Source organism: Dermacentor andersoni, chromosome 1, assembly GCF_023375885.2.
Source record: "Dermacentor andersoni chromosome 1, qqDerAnde1_hic_scaffold, whole genome shotgun sequence".
In the NCBI taxonomy this organism is placed as follows: domain Eukaryota; kingdom Metazoa; phylum Arthropoda; class Arachnida; order Ixodida; family Ixodidae; genus Dermacentor; species Dermacentor andersoni.
In genome coordinates this window covers 92,503,702-92,529,936 of record NC_092814.1, presented here as the reverse complement: position 1 = coordinate 92,529,936, position 26,235 = coordinate 92,503,702, and the positions used below count along the sequence as shown (strand labels likewise).

The window sequence follows — 26,235 nt, the reverse complement described above, 5'->3', positions numbered from 1 at the left end:
GCAGGATGTAAAGGTATGTGTAAGTTATATAAATTGCGCAAAAGTTTATCTGTGTGTTTCAATATGAGTACATGTCAGACAAATGTGCATCACTGTTATTGGTTCTTGGCACTTCTCGCACGTTGGTGGGTCTTCTTTCTAAGTAAAAAAGTTGTGCGTGAGGTGTCTGTGCCAAATCCTTAGTCGGCATAAGACTACATTAATAAACCGTTCCTGGTGATTACATGACTTTCACTCGCCAAGCATAGGTTTAGCAAGATGTAGCTTGTTGTTTGCGCAAGAGTCTCATTCATGTTGCCATTTTGACATCAAGGCTTTCTGAATTGCTCGGATACTATTTTTGCATGGAAGGTTGTAGTTTGTCTTTTCTTCAGATCTTTCATACTTAAAGCACAATGTTAAGTTACTTTCTAGCAAATTGAAAAATTATCTCGCATCCACCATGTGCCCAAAGATCCTTTCATTGTACAACATTAAACAAATCTTAGTAAAACGTGAAATGACACTTTGCCCCTAAGCACTTCCCTCACAAGGCTAACACTGCAATCAAGCAGAAAGTACCCGGTGGAATGTGACATGGAATTTAAGGAATAATGTCTCCAGAATGTGCAGAAAAAGAGTCACATCAAAAGTTGGCAGCTATTCTGGTACATGACTACGGAGCCCTGAAGTGGAGTTGAAGAGCAGGTTGTTATCCAACGAAGGGTTAAAGTTAGGTGCCTGTAAACCACCTTTCCCTTTCATGAAGTCAGCTTCCCCTCACAACAAAAACGATGCATGCAAAAGCAATTATCATTGTCGACTTCAAGTCCTGCAGAGAAGATGGCCAATTGCATCCATGTGACAAATATGGAAATTTTTACTTTTGTAAACTCACAGATATGGATATAAGTTTTTAAAAATTATACCATACAATTCTACAGCCTGCCCTGAGCAGCAAAGGCCTGTGAGTGCCAGGTTAATGAGAATGGCGACCTGGGCAATTTGGTGTGCATTTATTGTTAGGAAAAGCACAATGGGACAAAGATGACAGAAGAATACAGGACGAACACCTACTATCAACTGAAAAGTTTTTTTTTTTAATTGACATATACTGGTTGTTTATGAGAAGACATTAAGTAACCTTTAAAAAACGTGTAGCAAACAGCACAGTTATAATCCTTGAGCTGGATTGCCCAAACAGGTGGACATTATTTGGATGAGAAATTGAAATGCATAATAGACTAATTAGTTAAAATGTAATTAATGAACATTTGTTAATTAATTCACAGCACATATTGCAATTTACTAATTGTAGCCTCGGAGTTCGAAAGGTAGATCCAACTGGAATGAATTCTCAGGATGATGTCAGTTTTGAGATATTCATTTCTGAACTTTGCAAAGAAATACATTGGAAGTCCAGTTACTTTTGTGCCAGCATTTTGTTAAATAAGTAATTGGAATGACAGTGCATCTTTTACAGCAAGTTTGATGGTGCATATCTAGAAAATCATGTCATCTACAGAATTATTTTCAAGTGGATATGCCTTGCAGTCTCACAAGCTACAATTTGTAAATTGCAATATGTGACTTAAGGTAATTAGTTAAAAACTTGGGGGTTTTATTTAAAAAAATTTATTCTTTGAGATATAGTGCTGGAAACTTGTACATATATGTAATGTTACGTGCTTATTTTGAATATGCAGTCCATTTTTGTTTATCTACTGTGGCTCTAAATTTATGTGAGCTGTCTTTGAATAACTTTTGCAAAAGTTTGCAAAATATCTGTTCCTTAGATTTTACTAAACCGGGTATCAATTGCTTCTGTATGATTCAGGGAATGCAGCAGTACCAACCTTACTGCTTTGCCTTACCTATAGCAAGAGTTGCGAGACTTCAAAATTAAGCACCACAAAAACACTCTTTTGAGCTTCCAACATCAAAGCCTCACAACTAGTGTTCTAGGTAAGGCAGAGCAATAAGATTGGTCTTATGGCATTCCTTGAATTATACCGAAGCCATTGATACCCTATTTAGCGAAATATAACAAACACACCTATTGCTAATCTTTTCAGGAAATAATTAAAGGATGTTTGCATAAAATTAGAACCAAAGGAGATAAACAAAAATGGACCTCATATTTCAAATAAGTGATTAATATTACATATATGTACAAGTTTCCAGCACCATACCTCACAGAATAAAGATCTAAAATATTTTGGTCAAAGGCCTACATCACCCCTTAATTAGTGAATTTTTGTTAATTAGTAGATTTTGCATTTCGATTTCTCATGCAAGTTGTGTTAGCCTCTTTGAGTAGACCAGCTCAAGAACTAGAGTTGTGCTGTCTACCACAGGCAATGTTTAAATATTACTTAACGTCTTTGCAGAAACACCTGGTACACAAAATCACAATGTGTGTGCATTGTGGCTTTTATCCACAAACCACGATTATAAACAGAAACCAAGATATTAAAACAAGATTGTCTTTAAACAGGCAGATGAGCTAGCATGTGAAATTGTTGAGGTATTTTACACAGAAGACAACAAGAGCACATGTATGAGCCAAGCTCCCAGAACTGATTTACGAGCTGAGCGAATTGGTATGAATTCATGGCTTGACATATCTCCATTTCGATGACACACGTGTCAGCCAGGCATCCACCATCCTTGGTGAAGACAAACTGTCTTTCCTTGATTGCGTTTTATGACCGTGTTTTATAATCTTTTGAGAGGAGGGCCCACCAGTGCAAATTTTCACATATGATTAGCCTTCACTAGTGCATACAGAGTTCCTCCTTGCATGTTTTATTTTCTTTTTTGCTTCTTCAATAAATCAGTTGATAGTTGGCACTTCTACTGTTCAGTTCCTCCCTGTATCCATCTATTAATTTCGCAACATTTTTCCCATTTTTCCATTTGGCCGCGGCAGCTAGGATCGGACCCGTGACCTCGACCTCAGTAGCACAAGGAGAACACAGCCACATAGCGATATCTATTACATGCATAAAAGAGAAATGAGAGGGTGCACTGACTTCAAATTTCAAGGCACACACTTCAATGCACACACTTGCATGTGACAGGTAAAAAACTGGAGGCCAGGTTCAGTACCAGTTTTTGGTTACAGAGATAAGTAAGAGTGAGTGAATACATATTTAAAACTTCAAATACACAATTATTATAATCGAACATATTGTCTTACTACAATTACTAAAGCCTGCATGTTGCAAAAAGCCATGCCCATTCATAAGCGCAACCAGTCACCTTACCGTAACGTAAGGCCAAGGGCGTGATCGGAGATCTTTGTTCGATACGCGTTCTGTTCTGTTGCTACAACGTCACAAAGTGGCAGTATGCAAAATTTGTGAGAATGGGGCGGAGAGAGCAGTCAATCGGCAAGCAGTGAACTCCCCAGAAGTTTACTTCCCTCATTTGTCGTCTGCTTGCAGACAGTATACTACAAAACGAAATGTTTCTTGTCTTCCAATAAATGAAACCGTTATATAAAAAATAAATTTTTTTCTTCTCAAGCTAAAACACGTTTTCAAATAGTAACACAGGTGACTACTACAATTTATAACTATTGGTGTCTCAGCATCGTCTCTAGGTGGTGTTGCGCACGAGGAAAAAAGAAAAAAAAAAGAAACGACGGGAACAGTGGTGCACTTTTCAAGAGGCAACAACAACATTCTAGTGGCTTGCTGGCACCCAATGATGGGGTCGAGTTTGCCGCACAACCAACGCATTATTTGTTTCGAGAAACAAAAGCGACGCCGCAATTCGCTTTCTGCCATTTCGTCAAATGCGTTTCGCTCCTTCACTGCTCTCGTTCCTCCTCAAGCAACGCCAATGCAACAATCGAAGTTCCCATCGTAAGCACCATTTTCTTGCATTAAACTATGGATTGGATCTGAACGTGCCATTCCATGGCCAAAGCCGCCATTTGGATCCAATCTAATCCACCAGATGCGCCATGCAAAGCCAGTCTCATACGAGCGTATGATTCCTCCAAGCTTCTTAACTCCTCTCGCGTTCGGCGCCTAGCAGACAACGTGCTCGGTTGCAAGACGATTGACTGGAGCATGTCGTCATTTTGACGTCATCAAAAACATGGCCACGCCCTGCGGCTGGCGACATCAGTGCGGAGTAGGCCAATCGTGCATGCCGGTAACCAAACAAATGTGCCAAACAATGATCTCCGATCGCACCCCAAGTGGGAATTCTGCTGACCCTTCATTTCTTGCTTCATTTAGAAGTTGCTTGGTTGAACAAACTTCTAAATAGCACTCATTGTATTCAAGGAAATAATTCGAAATTTTGAAGCATATAGCTCTCATTGGCTCTTTCAGCCATTTTCGTTGTTGGTCAGTGGTCGGTGGTCGGACTTGGCAAGGAAAATAATCTCTCTCCCTTGTTTGCTCTCTAGCTCACTCTCTTGCTCTCATTTGCTTGTTTGTTTGTTTGCTCACTTGCTTGGGCTATTTGCTTACATTGACAATTATCATTGATGGCTTCTGCAAAATTTTTTGGGCCACATTCCCCCTCTATGTTTCTTTTTTCTTCTCTTTTCTTCTTAAAAGAAGAAACAAAGTTATGTAGTATTTTATAATGTATTCAAAAGCTATAGTTCTAGGATATTTGTATTCAATTCGATTAGACGATTTCACAATTTGAATGCCCCTAAAGATAAGTCACTCCCCATAGCTTACAAGATGTCCATTTGTCATGCATATCATGGCATATCAAGGTGGCCACATTAAAAGACGATATAACTGATGGTTCGTTGTGTGTTGAAGGAATTGAGGCCCCTTACTGGGAACACAGAGTCATAAGCTTAGTCTATCTAATAAAGTAAAATGAGCAACACACAAGATGTTTGTCTCAGCACTGTTTTAAATAATTGTGAAAATGGCTAAAAGACTTCAAACAATGAACAATTAAGGGATGCTTCAGGTTCCAGATGAGTGTTGTCTTCTTGGGTGAGAGCAGTTGACGAGGCATGTAAAAAAAGCTGGTGCAGGCAGTGTGTGTAGACAGGCAGCATTTCAATATTACAGCAGTTCAACGTATGTGCAGTCACTTTTGATTATGTAGGAAGTCGAGGTGAAGGTGCGCCATCACACATTTAATTTAGTAACGGCTACCACCAAAGGCTTAATGTCCTCAGACGATGTACGCCCATGATGAGCAGCAACTTTTGCAGACAATGTCCAGCTGTCAGCAGCTGAAGAAATCGGCAACCATTAGGAGTTGCACTTATGCCAAAAGGTGCGGTCCACTACTTGGGTTCACTTCAATCAAAGTGAAGTCCACAACAACTAGCTTGAAAGTCATAGAAGCACTACCCATTCTGAATGTTTCCATTACCAAGTGTTTGTCATTCAGTCTGCTGAGACCCCTTTAATCTCTCTTTCAAAGAAAGAAAGAGAGATATACATATACAGCTGAACTTAAATAACAAAATGAGGGAATTTGTAAATGCAAATACTAAAAGTTGCAGTGAAAAAAAGCTTATCTTTAGCCCTATAATACGGCCACTAAGGGTGTTGTAATGTAAAAAAAAAAAAAAAAACTTCAGCATGTATATTAATGTGCGATAACTGGTGGAGTTAATGACATGTCTGAATGTTACATTCTCCCATGTATTTAGGGTTATCCTAAATGGGAAATATCCACATATATGAGACATCAACATAACAATTATTTTCAGCAAGAAAATAATGTTCCAAGACAAGTGTACTAACGTAACCTAAATAAAGTCAAACAAGACAACCTTAACGAAAGCGCATCTTTGGATTTTCCTGTTCAGCGATGCTGTGGTATAGGTTTCACTTGGGCACAGGTGCCAGGTATTGGGACTACAGTACGTCTAGCAAATGGCTACACAATGGTGTCACATCATACTAAAATCTTCAGTGATGCTGCAGCATTATCATATCATTTCTACAACTTCAGGTCATTGTTTTATGCCGGCGGTACAGCCATGAAAAATACATGGGTGGAAAAAGCCACTACCGGAAGAGCTGCGTTTCTCTGAAAATAAGAGGCTCCCAAAGTGATTCTGACGATCATACCACTCACCAGAATTGCTTGAACTGCCCCTTTTCCTGACTGGTCGAAGCATCTGTGGTTGCCGTATGTCTGCCATCAGCCTGTCGTGTACCGATGTTTCCCGCCGAGGTGCAGGCTTCAGTTTTCGCCTTGAAACCTGAAAGCAGAGGAGATTTGTTGATATTTAGAACATCTGCCCAATGAACAAGCCTGGTTTCTACAATGGCAACGATAACCGTGCTTCTCACCTGCCCCTAGTATTTCAGAAAATGCAACTCCTATTTATTTTCCCTTATGCTACTCCAGAAAAACACTGAAGCAATGAACATTAATATCCATGGCTATTCTGATCAAATTCTCACATAACATATTTTAAGATATCACTAGTATTCTGCCTCCCTGCCATGATATGCAGACACTTCTAAATCCAATCTAAGTTGCTGCTTAGTTAAGTTGCTTTCATGCCTCTTCTCAGTAGATTCATCAAAAGATACTGCTAAAAGTGACCATTTTAAATTTTACAGTGAGCTGTTAAGGGGCATTCCACAACCCTTTTTATGTGGTGGTGAAGGCTGGCGTGCTGTAGCACGCTTGGTATCAGATGTTAAAGAGCAGTCAGAGTGGTAAATTCTTGCTTTGAAACATACTAATTATCAATGATTATAAAATAAAAGTTGCCTTCCATGTACCTCATTCAAATAGACACAGACTTATTTGCGTGTTCCCTAGTACTTCCGAAGGGTGTGAGAACTCGCTTACAAAGCTTCACTATCTTTGATGCATCAATTGCTTAGATTGATTGGCATACATCTACGAAGAATTATTAAAAAAAAAAAAAGCTAAGACTGTGCAAGACTATGAGTGCACATGATATGGCAGACGCACCACGATAATTAGAAGCCACAATGCACAGACAAATGCAACTTGATGAGCAGTGAATAATGCTTACTTGGTGCTGCTACATCAGCAGAGGGAAAAAAACTAGAACTAGATACAAAGTTTATCTTTTCTCAAGTAGAAACAGTCAAAACAATACTGCTTAGATCAATATATACGGTACAGCAATGAAAAAATGCAGCACCATCGACTTCATGATATGTTCTATGGTAAAATAAACTACTTACTACAGTGATTTCATGGCAAATTACCGATTATGACAATTTCAAAAGTAGGAGCCAGTGGAAAGAATAAAAAATATCATCAGCAGACTTTAGCTGCTCTTTCAGTTTTGAACATATTTACTGCAACAGCAGCAGGTTGTCACAGCAGACATTACCCATCTCTTCTCATAGTTTGTGTTGGGCGCAAAACCCTGCACAAATTACCAAGCACCAAAGCAGTGCAATAGCACAGCATTTAATGCATCTAGCTCCCAAGTACACACTGCTGCAGGGGCATGAGCTTGAATCCCAGAGGAAAAGGAGCACAAAGTTTCGTTCTTCACTTTGTGATGAGGGTGAAGCTGAGGATGAGGAGGTTGCCCAATGACAACTTGACAATTACCAATGTTGTCAGTGTAACAGAAAGGAACGAAACACCAAACCCAGTTTCAAGCTCTTAACTGCTGTGCCAGTAAACAAATAGAGGCAGTGAGCTATATGTGATGTCACCAGGCTACATGTACATGACTGCTTGAAACACACAAGAGAAGTGAAAAAGGTTGTTTTGACTACTCTCACAATTTTCTCTACTTGAATGGCATAGCCCACAACCAGCCTTCCCTCATGTTTGTAAGAGGTGGGCAAAGGTCAGAAGGTCACACAACATGTGTGCTCCCTTTGCATCCTTTTTCAGAAGAGTGCTGTACTGGGCTGCTCAGTACATTACTGAATTAGGACTGAACATTGCAACAGGTGGGATGATGACTGAAAAGACATACATGGCACTGCACGTGTCTAATTTTCATCTAATCTTTTTGCACTGCTCATTCCTGAGTCAGCCAATTTACAGCGTGTCTTGTATAGGGAGCATGCTTTTGTTGCATTGCTGTGGCGTGTACTTGTTTTCACCAGTAATTCTGAGTCCACTGACTCACTGCACAGCCACAGAGCTTGCAAAAACAATGGATGAACCTCTTACATATTCACATGAACACATGGCACATCATCTGCTGAAGAGGAGTGCACAGCAATACATCTAGAAATCAAATGCAGCTTCATCAGAGACCCCAACAAAGGCAAGACGGTTGGTGAAGGATTATGGGTCCTCACAGCTGATGATCTTAATTATTATTCATTGAGCAAGCAAACCACTTTAAAACCAGAGCAACACCATGGACAACAGATGCAAAGAGATGTGCCATGCAGCCAAGAAAGTTGAAGAGGTGCTGTGGAGTTGAAAGCAGTAGATTCTGAGTGCCTGCATGCAGAACATGCCAATCAGTGCGCCGAGCCTGGTAGAAAGATGAAACACTTTCTATACTGCTGCATGATGGCGATTTTCACCCAGGTGGAGGCCAATCCAACGCTTTAAGGAAAGACATGGAATAATGCAAAGGGCCATCATTGGTGAATGAGTTTCACATGACACAGATACCAAGAGAACCTGTCTCGAAGAAATTCCCCCTCATCAACACTAAAGATTAATATCCCAATGGCAATCCAGCTCATGTTCTATGTGTGATCACAGGTCCAGCCTTCCACTACACAGAATTACTTCAGGAAGTTAGGCTTCATTCGGTGATTCTACTACTGGCAAAGAGATTGTTGAAGATGCCATTAATAGGGCAGTAGTGAAGCTGTGGTACTTCGTGGACAGTGATGCATCGGCATCAAAAAATTTTCGGCATGCAAATGATGCCATGATTGTATATAAGCTGTTCGAGTGACAGCTAAATTGTTGCAAGAGTGAAAGGCACAGACATTGATTAAAGTGATGAAAGTGATGTCATACTACAATGAATACTTTTTGCCGTGAACCTTTTCCAGGCTTTCTTCTCAGCAACATGGGTAAACAATGATCAGTCAACAATCAAATCAAATTGGTTAAAATAAAATCAGATCACAATAAAATCATTATGGCATTTCAATATTGTTATAAATGGACTTCACAGTAACACCCTCTGTCACAGGAGGAAGCACATAACCTGTACACAAGAGACATCAAGAAATGGCCAAAGTCAGAAAATTATGGAGCTGGGTGTGTGGAGACCAGAGTTGCAGAGTGGGGCCCTCTATTAGATTCCCATTCCATTCTGTAGAGCAAATATCCCCATTAATACCATTCCTTTTAACTCCATGGAATGGTGCAAGTTGGGCCATTCCCACTCCTAGAGTGGCTGAGCTGAACCATTCCTTCAATTTCAGTAAGTAAAACAGTTCCTCTATATTTGTTTACAACTTGCGCCTTGTGTGCCTCGTAACTCAACACAAACAGTTGAAGCCTTAACATTGTTACAAACAATGTAACATACATTTCTTTCACACAAGGAACATGTTTGCGGCCTGCTATCTGTGCAGTGCATTGCTAAGTGTAATCTCTCTCATATTTACTCTTTTAAAGTGGAGGTTTCTTTGAGAGTAATTCTGGACTTTCCGGACCATGGCTGGGTGCTGCTGTCTTCCTGTATAGCTCATGCTTAAAATAATATTTAATCACTGTCTAATGGCAAGATCAAACCTTTGTCCTCAAGCACAGCAGCCCAGTTTAGTTATTAGGTGACAATTGAACGTACACTTCTGTTGTGCCAACTGTGGGGATGCGCGACTCTCACCCATCTCCTTGATATGTTGCTTTCCCGCATAGCTTCCATCTCGTGTAATCCGTCTTCGCCGAGTGGCCTGGTGCCCGCGGCAGTCGGTATGGTCAAAGCGCAGTATGAGAGATGGCGCGATGGATGGATGGATGGATGTTATGAGTGTCCCCTTTGGAACGGGGAGGTGGGTTGCGCCATCAAGCTCTTGCTATTATACTGCCTAATGTCTCACCTAGGTTAATACTATGAACTCCCACAACCAAATTTTCTGATCCCCTATTGCGAACTGTGCTTTTGTACGTCTCCGTTTTTTGTCGTTTCCCTAATTTTCTTCCACCAATCCGCCAATCTCCTCTTACAAATCCCTATTGCAGACATGTTTACTTTTCCACTGCTCTCGCTGAACCCAAGGGCTTCAAGGAGGCCAGTGGTGCCTAAATCGACCGCTTGGTAGACGTCTTCACATTCTAATAAAACATGCTCCACTGTTTCCCTAGCTTTACTGCAACAAGCACATGCTTCTTCTTCCTTCTTATATCTCGCGTTATAGGTGCGTATTCTAAGGCATCCCGATCTCGTTTCGAAAAGTAATGAGCTTCCCTTTGAGTTATCATAAATTGTTTCTTTCCTGATTTCGTTTTTTCCTCTCAAGTAGTTACTCATGACAGGTTTCTTTTCCATTGCCGCCACCCATGAGATTATTTCAGCCTCTCTGACTTTCCGCTTGACATTGTTTGTTGCTGTGTTGCCCACCCTACAGGCTGCATACTTGCTGGTAAGCTTCCTTGTTCTTTTCCTCCACTGTGAATCAATGTTTTTCCTGTACAGATACCTCAACACTCCCCCAGCCCATTTACTTTCCTCCATATTTCTCAGTAGTTGTTCATAATCAATTTTGCTGTGAGCGTCCCTCACTTCAAAACTTGTTCAGCCCATATCACCCTGCACAGCTTCATTTGTAGTCTTCCCGTGAGCGCCCAATGCGAGGCGCCCCACTGACCTTTGGCTGCCACTGAGTCTCGATTGTACTGCTGATTTAAAGCAAACAACTGCATTTCCAAAAGTAAGACCTGGAACCATTACACCTTTCCACATACCTCGGAGCATCTTGTACCTATTGTATCCCCATAGCGCTCCGTGCTTCATTATGGCTGCATTTCTCTTCCCCTTCACTGTTATTGTTTTTTCCTGTGCTTCCATATATCTATTGCCTTCGTTTATCCATATACCAAGTGCGAGTGTTGCGCTGCAAACGCCACCTAACGGTGGGGCTCTTCCTCTTTGGTTCGGGTTCGGCAAGCGGCGCGGACGTTCCGCGCGTGCGCCGATCCATGCTTCTGCGAGATCGTCTTGCGAGGGCTCGTTCGAACGCGCCACCGTTCGAGTGACCGTACGCGCGAATGACCAGGCGTTGGGATCCAGCATGGGGCAAACATATTCGCTCGCTATCCGGTAGCGGTAAGTCGGACTTCCACGATTTATGGCGTGTCCATCGGCATGTTTTGTGGATAGCAACTCAGCTAGCAGGCATTAGTCTATGAAAGGCGCAATAAATGCCCTTGTGATTGTTTGCCCTACTGTGCTGTCGTTCCTTTGTCCCAAGAGCACGGGTGAGAACCCCACATCTGGCACCCAACGTGGGGCTCTTGGGGCCTCGCACGATAGTTTTAACAGTTTTGCTTCGTTCGAGACCTTTGTTTGAACCAAGCACACGGCTGGTGTGGATTTTGAGCGCTAGCATCGGCAGCGTGCTTTCTTGAGCGAAGCGACGGTGGCTGTAGTGTGGGCTTTTCAACATGATAAGCCTTGTCGCAAATGATTTTTTTAATGACATTCATCGGTACATGAGCCACATGGTCTACATCCTGGGAGAGCGAGGCTTAGTGCCCGTAAAGCATTGGCAAGCCTGAAGCGAATGAGTACGGAAGCCTCATAGGTGGTTCGAATTTCTTATGTAAATCGCTTCTTCTATCTCTTTGACTTTGATGAAGTCGCGGCTCTGGGAGCCGGGTGGCCACGGGCCACGGGTGCCGCTACGGGCTGACTGGTATTGTGGCCTGGCACCGGGCGCTCCGACACCGTCTGGGACGGTGGGCACCGTCAACTCCGATGCTGTGTGCACCGAGCGGGGCAGGACCACCTAACAGAGCTGATGTCTCCTCGCGGCTGCCTGTTTTACGCTTATTTTGGGCGTTGTTTTTTGGATGCCGGTTGTTGTCAGGGTAGCGACGCTTTAGGCCTAAGGCTTTACGAAGCTGCCTGTCGTACGTGGAGGGACACAACCTGGTGGACCGTGGCGTTGAGCTGTTGCACTTTGCTCCCCTCATTCTAGTTAGACTCGCTTGAATTGAAACTACTCGTTTGACTCAAGGAAGCGAGCTTCGTTCACGTGAACTGAGCATCTGAGTAGCTGCCCGATCTTTTGCTAGCCAAGTTGAACATTGCACCATGTGGGCGATGCGCATGCAGAATTCCTCTCCCTTGCGCTATATCATTGTTTGCAGAGTGCGTTGAGTGTACGCAGCATGAGCGGAGTCACCCCTGGTTTGTCATCACCTGCACATTGTTTGTGCTGCTGCCCCGAACTACGATCGAGCCACCCCGAGCAATGGTGATGCTGTGGCCAGTTCGGCGCAGCGACTTCGGCGGCCGCCTGTATCCAGCTCGCAAACCTCGGCGGCAGAGAAAAGAGCCGGCGGTTACCAACAGCTACTGCAGCTCTCGCCAGCAGGGCGCGTCGGCGCGAACGACGTTTGCTTGCTTGTACCTACTACTGCGTCGCCGTTTTCGGAGTCCTGGCCTGGAATCATGCCGTCGAGTCTGTAGAGCTGCTGCTGTGACCAGTGGACGCCAGCGGTGTACCCCAAGGACAATGTCAGCTCGCATGTTATGGACACCGTGTGGACATTTCCTCGGCACCGCAACTGTTGCATGTGCTACTTTGTTCACGAAGCATGCATTGATGTTAGACCGTGTGACATGTTTCGCCAGTATATGTACTGATTTAAGGTTGGGGGGATGTGGGCATGCGCGACTCTCACGCATCCCCTGATATGTTGTTTTCCTGCATAGCTCCCGTCTCCTGTAATCCGGCTTCGCCGCGTGGCTTGGTGCCCGCGGCAGTCGGTATGGTTGAAGCGCAGTACGAGAGATGGCACAACTGTTGCGCTGCTAATGCCACCTAATGGCAGGGTTACTTGGGCACGGAACGGAATAGGTTCGGGTTCGGGTTCGGGTTCGGCAAGCAGCGCGGACGTTCTGCGTGTGCGCCTGTCCTTGCTTCTGCGAGACCGTCTCGCGAGGGCTCATTCGAACGTGCCACCGTTTGCGTGACCGTACACCCGAATGACCAGGCGTTGGGATCCAGCATGGGGCAAACATATTCGCTCACTATCTGGTCGCGGTGAGTCGGACTTCCGCGATTTGTCGCGTGCCCATCGGCATGTTTTGTGGATAGCAACTCGGCTAGCAGGCATTAGTCTATGAAAGGTGCAATAAATGCGCTTGTGATTGTTTGCCCTACTGTGTTGTCGTTCCTTTGTCCCAAGAGCATGGGTGAGAACCTCACACAATATGAACTAGCTCTTTTAGAATAATTGCCACATGTGTTACATTGCATAGCACAAGTGCACAAGTTGCACGTAGCATGGGCATGCACCAGTTTCCTTTATACCAAAGACACAAGAATGAAATGGAAAAATTTATAGCATTTGATTAACAGCTTCACAAAAGCTCCACTTGACATAGATTCTAAGTAGCGTTGGATCAGCTGAATTGTTTAACTCTTTCGTTACTTCTACAAATGTGCTCATTTTTTGTGCTTTTATGTTTTAACATTTTATTTCAAGACTTAGTAGTCGCAATGTATACTGCGATACATAATATTTTAATACCTGATCACTTCTGTTTAGAGTGGATGTAAAGCAGTAATAACTGCTCTGACAGTTTTTGAGAATTCTTATGTGAAACTTCAAGGAAGCACCTCAATGAACACAAATGAAAGTAATAATTCTACTGGGAGTAAAAGAAAATCTGAAATATACAATATATGCACCTGGCTAGTATCCAACTTTATTAAGTCAGATCACGCGAAAACAATTATTACGAAGATTTGTTGGCATCAATTAGCCATAGTGATGCCCACGCTATGCGGAAAAGCAGTAGCTTCACAAATGTGAAAATGGGCGAGTTCCATTCTACAGGGATAATTTGTTTTTACTTGTTGCAGCAGGCAACTGGTTTCTTTTGTACTGCATTTTTTAGGCTCATGAAGCAATGGTTGTCAGGTCAAAGAGCATGCAGAAGCGTCCCTAAACTTGATTATTGCATTTGATCAGCTTTCCTGTGCAAGCAGGGTGGCCTAGTACGCGTACAACTGGAACAGGAGCCACTACACAGTCATCCACGAACATTCTGAACGAAGATTTGAGACCAATAGTAATATCATTTATATACAACAGAAACAAAAGAGGGCCCAGAACTGAGCCCTGAGAAACTCCTGAGGTCATGGGAACATATCCGGAAGAACAACCGCTGAGAACGACCGACTGCTGCCTTAGAGAGAGATACTCGGCTATCCATGCAATAACAGATTCATTCAATTTACAGCCCCGTAATTTACTAACAAGAAGGTCATGAGGAACAACATCGAATGCTTTTTTTTAAGTCCAAGAAAATACAGTCAATACAGTCAATACAGCTCTTATCAAGATAACAAGCGCTCATGAGCATTTATCACTGTTTGAGACATTGTTAAAACAGCTGAGGTGTCGGATCAGAACATTAGACAAGCCAAGAAAAGCTACTGTGTCTTCTGCTGCTGTTATTTAAAAATTTTGTTGTGAGTTGACTATAGTTACGGAGTGCAAATTTTGCATTATTGAGGAAGTGGTAGGGGCGCTGAAGGCTAGCTTCAACGATAGCTCCAGTTGAAGTTTTCTTTTTCCAGACTGCCCAATCGGCCAGAAATTGTAAAATGTGAAATAGTTAAAGTTCAGTCATCATTTCAGACAATGCATGACGTTGCTAATAGAAGAATTCCAAAGAAAATACAGTACTTAACGGCGCATAGGAAAACTGTCTATTTCAATGATCGATTTCGATAGGTGTGGAAACAGTTAAAAGATGCCTTTTGTGAGTTTTGGTTTCTGCAAAAATCTCTCTGCCTATGTGCTGTGATAAATATCATCAGCCTTCAAAAGAATATATGTGCAAACACACGGATGGTAGAGGACATGCCCGATCAATACAGCACCCATACATAAACCTTATTTCCCAAACACAAATACAAGATCTGTACTCAAGACAATTACACGTGTAGGAGGACTAGAAAAAGAAATACATAAAACATTGTTACATACATATTATTGCCTTGTTTGTCAAATAGAATCAACAAACACATGTTTTAGCTATGTAGGTTAAAGGTCATGAATATGTGATGTGATTGCAAAATATATTCAGTTTTTGCAATCAAAATATCTCCAAAATGTGTCAATTTGTGGTCATTACCTGAATTGCGGTCTCATCTTCCGAAGCCCCTCCCTCTTTTACATAGAAAAATGCACATAGACAAAGCAAAGGCTCATTCTCTAGGCTTGTTCATAACCATAACTTCAAAAACGGTTTATAATAATCGAGGCCTTTATAAGTGAAATCGCACCTCGTTGTGTTTACAATGCTTTTCTTCAATTAGGATTAAGCCAAACATGTCACTATTTTCTGACATTATAGAGCATCGATTATTCAAATATGCAATATAGTCCAGAACTGCCAGCTTGTGACCACTGAAGCTAATTTCACTTCATCTGCACATGTGCTAGGCAGTTCATGACCACATCGCATGCTGTGACACAAGCAAGGCTTGAATTATAAATAATATCCACCATTTAAAAAAAATCTGTAATTTGTCCAAAACTCTTTCGTGTCAAGCAAAGTAGGAAATAATATTATGCTGTTGTGCATGTCATGCATCCAGCTAGATTATTCTGTCATTTTGAGGACTAACAAAGTTAAAAGCGAAAGGCATTGATATGTTTTCCAGGGCAATCTTATTTGTTTCTTATCTACTATCGTATTAATGGGCACCATATTTACAGGACAGCTCTCTGACTTTCTCTTAATGCGCTTTTGGGATATTCGACAGTGTGTCAAAAAAACATGGTATGCATTCCATATCACCATAAACGATCGAGTAGGGTACAACAGTTTGTGACATGGTTTTTGGCCTCCACCTTTGTGTCATAGGTGAAGTGTGCTCATGTTAAACTGAATCATATTTCTTGACAACTAGAAGTTGCTGTCTTTAAATGCACTTCATTTTTGTAATGCAAAAAAGGTCTCCATGTCTCCTGAAGTTTAGATTGTGCAGACTACAATGTTTTCTATAATTACTGTGGCAGAGGTAGTCTCCTATAGGTAGATGCTGAAAGAACTGGTAAAGAAATATATAATGTTGGCCACATCTAATTTAGTCCAAATGGCAAATTTGCAGGTTTGACTGCCTCGTTCAAAATCAACATTTAGCATTCCAGGACTATTTGCGCATTCTATTCCAACTACATTCTAGAATCTCGGGCTCCCATTTCATTCCATCTGACTAACTGGCACCATGCCATCATTTCATTCCATTCCCATTCCATTTCTAGTGTTTAAAAATGTGGAATGATTCCGGAATAAACTCAACTGCAGAGTTGCCACTCCAAAACTCTGGTGGGGACCACTGAATAAATATTAATTACTATATCTTGCAGTAGTGGAGCTGTGTACATCCTTCAAATTATTTGGATGCTGAGTTATCAACGTTCACTGATACTCTGAACATTTACACACTTGCATTCTACATTTCAGCATTAAGCATCTAGCCAGTAATTGATTTACAGAAATATCAGCTTGTCAAACTGGCACCATATATTCTGTTTCTGAAGCTAATATTCCTAAGCAAAAGAGACCAGAGATGAACAATATGTAAACTCTATTCACAAAAGCTGTTCAAAGCTGCTGTCCAATGTTGACTCTTATTGTGCATTTGTTGGATAATGCAATACATCAGCCCAATTTATTTTGCAGTTTCAAAGTTTTGCAGCCATGAAATGAAGCAACTCCCACAATACACATCTCAACCAGGTGCTGTGACTAACTTTGGACAGTGCAGGCTAGAGCACGTTGTGTGGCCGCACTGTTCCTTGTTTATAACTGCCATTTCATATGTCGTCACTTCCATGCAGTTGAAGTAGAATGTTAAGCAAGCTGACAAGTAAACCTCTCGAAGCTTTCTTTAAAAGAGCACACTCAGTTTTTTCACTTTACTAGATAGCTGTTCACTCCATAATTATGGTACTAAGCCTCATTTCTCTGAGTGTGATACAAAACATTATCCACATATTTCGATGCGACCAGTTCAAGAAATGTGTCAAGTGCAGCACAGCTTCAGACATGAAGCAGGCCGCAGGTTTTATTGCAGAAATCACAGGTGGTAGTTCCATAGTATCACAAACTACTGAAATGTGTGCCATTCAGCCCGGTGTGGTGGATGAAAGCCACAGCATTACTGTATTGCTGAAACCCATGTGTGCATCACTAAATTTGCTCTGCCACCCTCTGCACTGCTTTAATTTCACATGGGATATGCCTGGTTCTCTGCTATCCCTTCTCTGCAAACACAGAGTGCCCATCAAATGCTCAACGCGCTCATCTTTCGATGGCACAGTCATGATGCGACCTGCACCCCCAACACCAGACTGAGTGGTGTGTGCTTAGGTTGGTGTGTAGTACCACATGACCAAAGTATCTCATTGCCGTGATGTCCCCTGTGTCCTGCTTCATGCATTTAGGGTTGCCGGCATTACAAGATGATGTAATTATTTTCTTGTGGTCTCAAGGAATAGAAGCTTCATAACATCATTAAAGACAGGTATTGATCAATGAACAAAATGAAAACAAGACAAAAATTTGTGTCAGTACTCTCTAAAAAAATCCCTTTCACTCCCTCTCTCTGTCTGCGAATAGTCTTTCATTGCAACTGCAAATGCAGCTGATTTTGTAGTGAGCTGTGAACATCTTTCATTTCACTTTTCAATCATTTCAGCAGGCTGCGTAACCGAGGAAAACATTATTGAAAGTTTCATCTTCCTCTTTTCCCGCTACCTAGATGTCACTACATGCGGCTTTTTCCTGTAAATGGACAGCAAATTCCTCTCCAGTGAACTTCCTCTTGTTGCAGCACAACAAAGACATTAGGCAAAGAACAACCATATTTTTTATCACGTTCATTTGTGCAACGTATGGCAACACCTGTCCTTGTAGCACCGCTGACTTCTGTTCATTTCAATATCAGAGCTAGTGAATGAAGTGCATTGGTACAGGGCTCACTCAAGGCTCTGTACACTTTCATTCGTAGGTAAGAAAAGAAAAAGTTTAACATGTTCATAAGCACCTTGGCAAATTTGTAATGTGACGGAAAATTGCACTGAGTATGTGTTTGCCATGTTTGTGGTTCACAATTTCAAAGGAAGTTTGCACTGTGTACAAATGTGGCATTTGTAATGTACCATCATGCTTAGACAGTTTTCCATCCATTTTTTGAAGACCCAAATGTGAACATCATGGCATAAATTTGTGGAATGAGTAGGTGCCAATTTTTTCTATACGCGGTTACTTAGTTTTCACATTTTCTTTTTTATCACTGAAGCAGAACCAGGAACCACAAAATAATAATGTATAAACATATTAGCCCCTCAGAAGTTTGAGTGGCACTTTCTCGCATGTAATATCAGCTGGGAGATTCTGTGGCTGCACCATGCGCTTCCTTGCTTTGTGAAGGCTGCTTGACACTCTCGGTTGACCTCTCCTGCTCAAGTTATTGAAACCACCCGAGTCTTCAAGTTTGTAATACAGAGAATAGAATACTCTCAAGCTATATTCGCCACGGGATGCAGTGGAGTTGCCACATTGCAGGCCATCGAAACCACACTTGATGCTCCTTGAGTTGTCCACTAGCCATCAGGGTGTGTGCACAGTGCGGATATCTCGTGACCACATTATTCGACGGTTGTTACACACTCGTAATAGCTTGTCCACACTTCTTTTACAATTAATCGCTGCTGTTCTTGCACTAAATTCAGTGTTTGCCTGTGTACAGCACATCTCTGCATGGCCAATAGCATGCTCCGTTGGCTACAGACACTACAATTTTGTTGTCTCGAGTGCTTTAAGCACACCATGAAAGGCATTTGAGGCCATACTCAAGAAATTGAGTGGTCATTACGGTGGGTTAAAGGGGCCTTAGAATAATTTTTTAACATAAAAATCCGAGGAGACCTAAGCACTTCTTACGAGTAGTGAATGCAAAAGTGTTAATCTCCAATTGGATTCAGCTTAGTGGTTCATCGAGTTATAAACTCCTCGCGGGCAAGTGAGCATGTTGAGATGTTTGGCCAATGCCTCCCAGAGAGCACCAGGCAGGTGCACTTTGATCCATGACGTCATGCTACCTTGCCCGACTGCCAAAGAATCTAACGGGGACGCTCCCGAGTAAGCCGCGGTGATTTGGACATCACTCCTTTCATCATGTTGGGCTTGGCAATGGAAATAGCAGTCCAAGTAGCATGATGGCATAAAGCAGAGTGCACAGGCCTGCTGTCTAGGTGACGTTGGTTTAGCCTAGTTGGTAACGCACTCAGCTTCACAAAGTGGGGTCATAGGTTCGAAACTCACTACCGCCAATGTTTTCCCTTTCAAATTTATTCCGTATATTTTTATACATTAATTTCTTCATAGCGATTACCGAGGCGAAGTTAGAATACAGACAAGAGCTTGTGCGTACAAGGAACGAGTGGATAACACAGGCTTTCGAGAGCGAGGGCGACGTAGTGTCGTGGCTATGCCTTCTCCCCTTACGCAACACGTGGCACACCAGCACGGCAGCAGGTGTATCCTTCCGGCCACTCTGCTCCGTCAAGGCGCGCACATGATGTGGCGTCGTAGCCAATGGAGACTTAAGTGGCGTTTCGCTGCTACAGACATGCTGGCTTTTTCACTCAATGGGCCATTTGATGCTTTCACATCAATAAGAAAACATTGCCGATCTGTAGACAAGGCTGCTGTGAACATGTGAGCCAAATATTATTGCACTGCATGCAGCAGGGAATTTACAATTTTGTGTCAAAAACAGTACTAAATCAATTGCTCTCTCCTTCGCAATGTCGTTAGCAGCTATGCTGTGAGTAGCCAAGCAGGCCCAATAGGCATTGGCAGGTTTCGTGACCGAGAGAATATTCTCAGTAATACTATAATAGCTAATTTTGAGTTAAGTAAACTAAACATACATGTCTGCGATCTCAAAGAGACCAAAAATTTATTTCATCTTTGCACTTCCGGTATACACATGCCAGTTGCGCTTAGTTGCAGCTGCTGAGCGTGTGCTCCGAGATCACACCGGCGTACTGCGTAGCGTATATCCCGCGGCCCCCACGGGGTGCCGTGATGAGCCCTCTACTCGGAGAGATGCTCATACAACCGCATGCTCCGATTGATTTCTATAAGTGACATAGCTCCAAGTGCCCCAGTGCCCATCTTGCAACGAGAGTTAGCCGCGCACGCCTGAATTGGAAGTAGCGTAGATGGGGGGAAAAAAACGAAAAACGAAAAACTTTTGGGCAGGACCTTGCCCTTTCGCCATCTTTCCTGTGTAGCTTTCAGCCCATTAGTGGAGACGAAAGAAGATAGAAAGCCATGCATTGGTGCCATAACCACCTCTAACTCTACTTATACTTGAAGGATTCAAAATATGTTTTTGGCAGGAGATTCATGAATCAGCGCCCTTTAACTCTTTCCCTAGCACACTTAGTGGGCATCATTAGCTCGCTACCAATAGTTTGTAACGGCACTTTCGAGACCTTCTGCGCCGCTCACAGACACATTGTACCATCACATGTGAAGGAAGAGATCTTTATTTTTGTTTCCTAAGCAGTTCGCTTTTTTCCCGCATAGCAGTGATTTTTGAATGCGCTCTGAAGTTTCGCGATCATCAAAGTGGAAAGCAAAAATGGCCACCACCGGAAACGGTGCGCTCGCGCTTGGAAAGATCACAGATCTCCTCCTGATTCCATCATAGAGAAAGACATTATGATTCCGCTGTGTCTGCGGCAGATCTCATCGATGTATCGAGTGGCAGAGAGTCTGAGGATGCTGCCTTGTTGTCGGACTTGGCTATGAGAGCAACGACGACACAAACCAGCATGGAACATAGGCGACCGCAGCTCGGTTAGTCTCGCTTATACTTCAGCCCGTCTTTGTTATCGTTTGGAGTGCTTGAGATCCTGCCAAGATAGACTTATAGAAACTGCAAGAAATGCTACAATGACAGGAAACCGAGCAGAAAACAAGAGTTTACTGCAAGACATGCAACCTTACGCTATGTTTTACACTGAGGAACTGCTTCGCAACATGGCGCACCCAACTGCAGTGCTTGCAGTGAAAGTTTTGTAGTGGAAGACCTGTTCAATGAAAATTTTTTTTATTTTTTGGAGATATTGCCTATTATACAGCAATACATTTTGTACCATCTCAGAATTTTTTTTACATTTTTATTCTTAGTAGACAGGAGCGTGTCTTTACAAACTTGGTTCAATTTTATCCCACAATCTTGATTCTGGCAATTTATATCTTTTTATGACATGCAGCTCGTTAATAAAATTTTTATGCATGAAAAGTACATTCATTCTGCTTTATGTTAAAGTATTACTTAATATACTGAGTGCAGTAGTTCCATCAGAAGAAAAGATCTGGCGTAACCTACAAAAAACATCTATTTTACCCACGGTAGGGAAAGTGCTAATAGTCAGGCCATCCTATGATTAGTTAGAAACGTGTTTCAGGGCTCCTTTAATGTTGTGCTGCAGCAGCATTGCAGCACAAGTTGGAATCTTGCAACGATCTGGCATTAACAGCGAAATGGTACGTGCCAGCAGGCACATAAGTGAGGAAATCAAGGGGAGTTACGTAAATTGTTGAGTGATGCAACCTGCCTTAATATATGTTTTCCTGTATATTTTAATTCAGAATAATACTTTTATCTTTACATTGACAAAGTGACATTCTGTAGCTGGATTCATGTTTTCCAAAATAGACATATACGGAAATATTCAAGTGATGCGAATCCAATTTTATCACTGAATTTTCGCATTGAGAAATGATTGTAAGATTGCTTTGCAGGAAGATAGTCTAAAGCAAGCTTTATGACTGCAAAATGTGATAAGCTTAGTGCAACTACTGTTTAAGAGTAACCGCTTCACAGTGAAGTTCCTAGATTTTGTTTGCCAACAATAGCTTTAGCAATGTAGCATCAAATGAGTCAAATTATGGGTGAAATTATGTTTGTAGTTATGTCAGCATGCCATGTTACAACTGAGCCATAAGATCCCGCTTCACTTGGAAAGCTGCATAGACCATTGTTTATTCTGTAGTTTGCTCACTCAGCATGACGCTTTGCGACTGAGTCGCGAGATTTTGTCCATGGCTATGACAGCTGTGGTTTTATGGAACGCAAATATAAATTTTTATGTTTGTTGGCTTTATAAGTAGCAACATTTATAAAGCCAAAACTTGAAAAATATACAGACAGAAATTGGAGGTCACCATCCTATGCGACTACACATCGAGAGCAGTGGCAAATGAATGAAAATGCAGCTATTCCAGCTGGAGTACAGCAGATGACAAATACGAATGTCCCAGCTCATGTTCTCCGATTGCAGTTTGCAGCGCCACCATCAGTTGTGCATAAGGTTAGGTTTGATGTGAACCTATGTTATGTCCTCCAAAGGGCTATAGGGGTACCAGGTAAAATATTCTTCTTTGTCTGATCTTTCTATTTTTTCTTTCCTACTTGATGTTGTTAGCTGTCAACCCAGTAATCATGGAATGAAGTACCAAAAGCTCCAGCACACAACAAACAGAAGCAAGCACTTTGTGTCAAATGATAACCTGTACAACACCTACATGCCATAAAATGTGACGAATACATTAAAATCACATGTCACCATTTATACGACCTATTCATGACATATACAATGCATCGCAAAAAAGAGACACCAGCAACACCAGCCATACACATGGCTTTGAGCTCAGAAGAAAGATAGGATGGAACTTACAGGAAACAGTGGAGGCCTAGAGCGGATAAATTCCAATATTAAAGCGTGGGCATCTTTCTTTACTCGAGGTGGGAGATCACCATTAACCTGCACAAAAAGGGGGGGCAAACAATGTCTCACAGGGCTAGTCAAGCAGACAAATATATACTAGATATATACTAGACACCAAGCAGACAAATATATACTAGATATCAACACCACATACTGCAATGCGTAGTGTTGGCATGTCTGGTACAGAAAGGTGACAGAAACCCAAAAATGATGAACTAGTATGAAACAAAACAGTGCTATGCACATTTTGGTTAAACCTTAAAATAGCATCATGCATGCACATGAAGAAATGAAGAAAACTGTGCACAATCCCACTTGAGTGCCATCTGGTATATTTACGCTGTGGGGAGTGCTGAATTCCAGTATGCATTTAGGAAAATGTGACAGGTGTGCGCATGCAGTACAATGCACACTGTAGACTGCTCAACATAAGGCCACTGTCAGTTACACTGCTCAACGCTTTGCGAGTTATGGATACAGTAATCTTGAGAATGCAGTAGTATGATCACAGATTACTAGAGACAGCTGAAGGTTTTAATTAAAACTTATGCAGCATATTAGTACAACAAATAATGTTATCAATGCTTTGAACAATTCTGTGCAGTGTGTCGGAATGGAACGAAAACAAAAACAAAAGACGAAACAAAACTATATTTTTGACCAGAACGAAAACGTAACCGAAACATTATTTATTACTTTGTTTCGGAGTGAAACCGACATATTTTTGAACGGTTTTCGGTTCAAGGGGAATCAATACATGCAAATGAGTAATAGATTACAAAGTTAAGGCAATAAAATAGTGGATTTTCCTGAAATCACATGAGAAACAATAAAATCTTATTTAAATCCCTGAATATAAAAAATAACACGTCTGTTTGACCCTTCTTACTCCACAGCTAGCCGTCGTGGTTGCTCAGTGGCTATGGTGTTGGGCTGCTGAGCACGAGGTCGCAGGATCGAATCCCGGCCACGGCGGCCACATTTCGATGGGGCGAAATGCGAAAACACCCAGGTACTTAGATTTCGGTGCACGTTAAAGAACCCCAGGTGGTCGAAATTTCCGGAGTCCTCCACTACGGCGTGCCTCATAATCAGAAAGTGGTTTTGGCACGTAAAACCCCATAATTCAATTTATTTTTTTACTCCACAGCTGAAAAAATGTACAAAGTCCCTCAAATATGTCATGAAAGTGTACTAGCAATTCCTGACGATGACTGCTGCTTCATCCAGCAGCTATGCTGTGGAAGCGTACTGTTTACAGTACGCTTCCACAGGTGGTGTTTGTGCTTGTGTTCCTCTGGAACACAAGTACAAACACCACCCCACTTGGAGTCTGCAAATGTGTATGCTACAAATCCCAAACAAACCACAAAGTGTGGATGTTGCACGGTAGCTCAACAGTTTACATGTCTTCGCCAACTGCACATTGTTACAGTGGTAGCCTCATGTGATAGCCAGATGAAGCTTTATTGTGACGGAAACACTCGACCAACATCTCCGAGTGTTCCTACTGAGTACCAATAACTGTCTGTCACCAGTAAAATTCTGCTATAATAAAAATTTGGCACTGTCAGTTCTATGCCATTTCATGCATTTTTATGCATACTGCTATCCATTGCCTTTTGCCATGCTTATCAATGGCTGATCAGAAAACACAGTGTGTATCTATTCTGCAATCAACTGTGCCATGCTCTCATCAAGCGACATGGAAGTGTCTATAGAAGTCAACAAACATTGACACCAAGGACAACATAGGGGAAATTATTTGTACTTAATAATTGAATTAAAGAAATGATAAATTAATGGCAATGAAAGTGGATGAAAAAACAACTTGCTGCAGGTGGGGAACGATCCCATGTTTTCGCATTACGCGTGTGATGCTTTACCATTAAGCTACTGCGCCTGAACATGACCCTTGCTGATAATCTGTACACTCACAGCTAGTACATATGCATGAGATGTCCTTACCATGACTTTGTTTAGCTTGTACCTCTGTGAACGGATGTCATCCAGCAACATCTCGTAAGGCGTCAGCTCGTACTCCACAGGGTGCAGGTGTGTTTCAACATCAACCTTCTTTAATTTGACACCCTGCCGAAGTTCTCGAATAACCTGCATCCACAGCATGGCCTGCAAAGTAACAATAGCAAGCAAAGAAAGAAAAAAATATATGACCTTCAAGCGAGATCCTTCTTTTCAACAGTAAAAACAGGCACACAGTAAACTCGCGTGTAAGCCAGAAAGATGAATTATGAGAAAAACAAACAAACTGGTATGCATTTATTTCTATTAAACAGCGGTATCACTAAAAAAATGTGAAATGTCCACAATCAAGCTCTTACACAATGCATCGAAAAAAATGACCATTTTGCCACATGGAAAGTATATTCTGTGAAATTTTGGCAGTGCATAATATAACTCTTCTATTAATAGCAAATACAAACGCTTTAGTAACCATTTGGCTAAAGACCACTATCATTTGTTGCATATCACACAATGAAACATCAGCAGGCTTCAGTAATTCCTGCAGCTCTGAACCTATTTATTGAGACCACCAATAATCCCCAAGCTGACAAACTTTATGCAATGAGAGCTCTCAAGAATGTAACACCAAAATCTCGGTGACAGAGATGATGATAATTATGTTTGTTTATTTATTTATTTATTTATTTGTGTATTTATTTATTCACAATACCTTACAGGCCCATTGATGGGCATTGAGTAAGGGGGGAAACGGTAATTACATGACAGAAAAATAGCAAAGTGCCACATCATTATACAATATTAACACGCAACGAATTCAGGTTATCCCGGAATGTCTCACGATTGGAGATGGATGCAATGTGATCCGGGAGACCCTTTCAATGCGCAATAGCTCTAGATAGTGGTGATGAGTAAAATTCTTGCATTTGACCACGAATGGGCATGAAACTGAGTGCGTTGTGAATGCGACGAGATGTGCACACAGGAGCATGAAGCGGCAAACAGTGAAAGTTATTACTATATATGTACCTGTGAAACAGACACAAAAGAGCAATGACGTGGCAATCTTCCAATGACTGAAATGCAAGGTCTTGTTTTATTCTGGTAATGCTAGAATGATTGTCGTAGTTGCCAGAGATGAATCTGGCTGCCCTATTCTGAACAGCTTCCAACATACAGATCAGATAATCTTGATATGGTGACCATGTGGATGAAGCATATTCTAGTTGTGGGTGCACATAAGTAAGATATGCTAATTTTCATGCATTAGAAGGCACATTGCGCAAGTTTCTATGCAGGTAGCCGAGAGACTGAGAGGCTCTGGATGAGACA

General features: G+C 41.9%; 1 protein-coding gene across 1 annotated transcript in view; it reads right to left on the bottom strand.

Annotated features, from left to right (window-relative positions):
• spir (spire type actin nucleation factor) overlaps positions 1 to 26,235 on the bottom strand; it is a 226,912-nt gene that overhangs the window by 71,376 nt on the left and 129,301 nt on the right. Inside the window, exons 6-8 of the mRNA XM_050191843.3 lie at positions 24,889 to 25,050; positions 22,870 to 22,956; positions 6,061 to 6,187 (exon numbers count right to left, since the gene is read on the bottom strand). Of these exons, the coding sequence (XP_050047800.1) occupies positions 6,061 to 6,187; positions 22,870 to 22,956; positions 24,889 to 25,050 (376 nt within the window). The remainder of the gene's footprint in view (positions 1 to 6,060; positions 6,188 to 22,869; positions 22,957 to 24,888; positions 25,051 to 26,235) is intronic.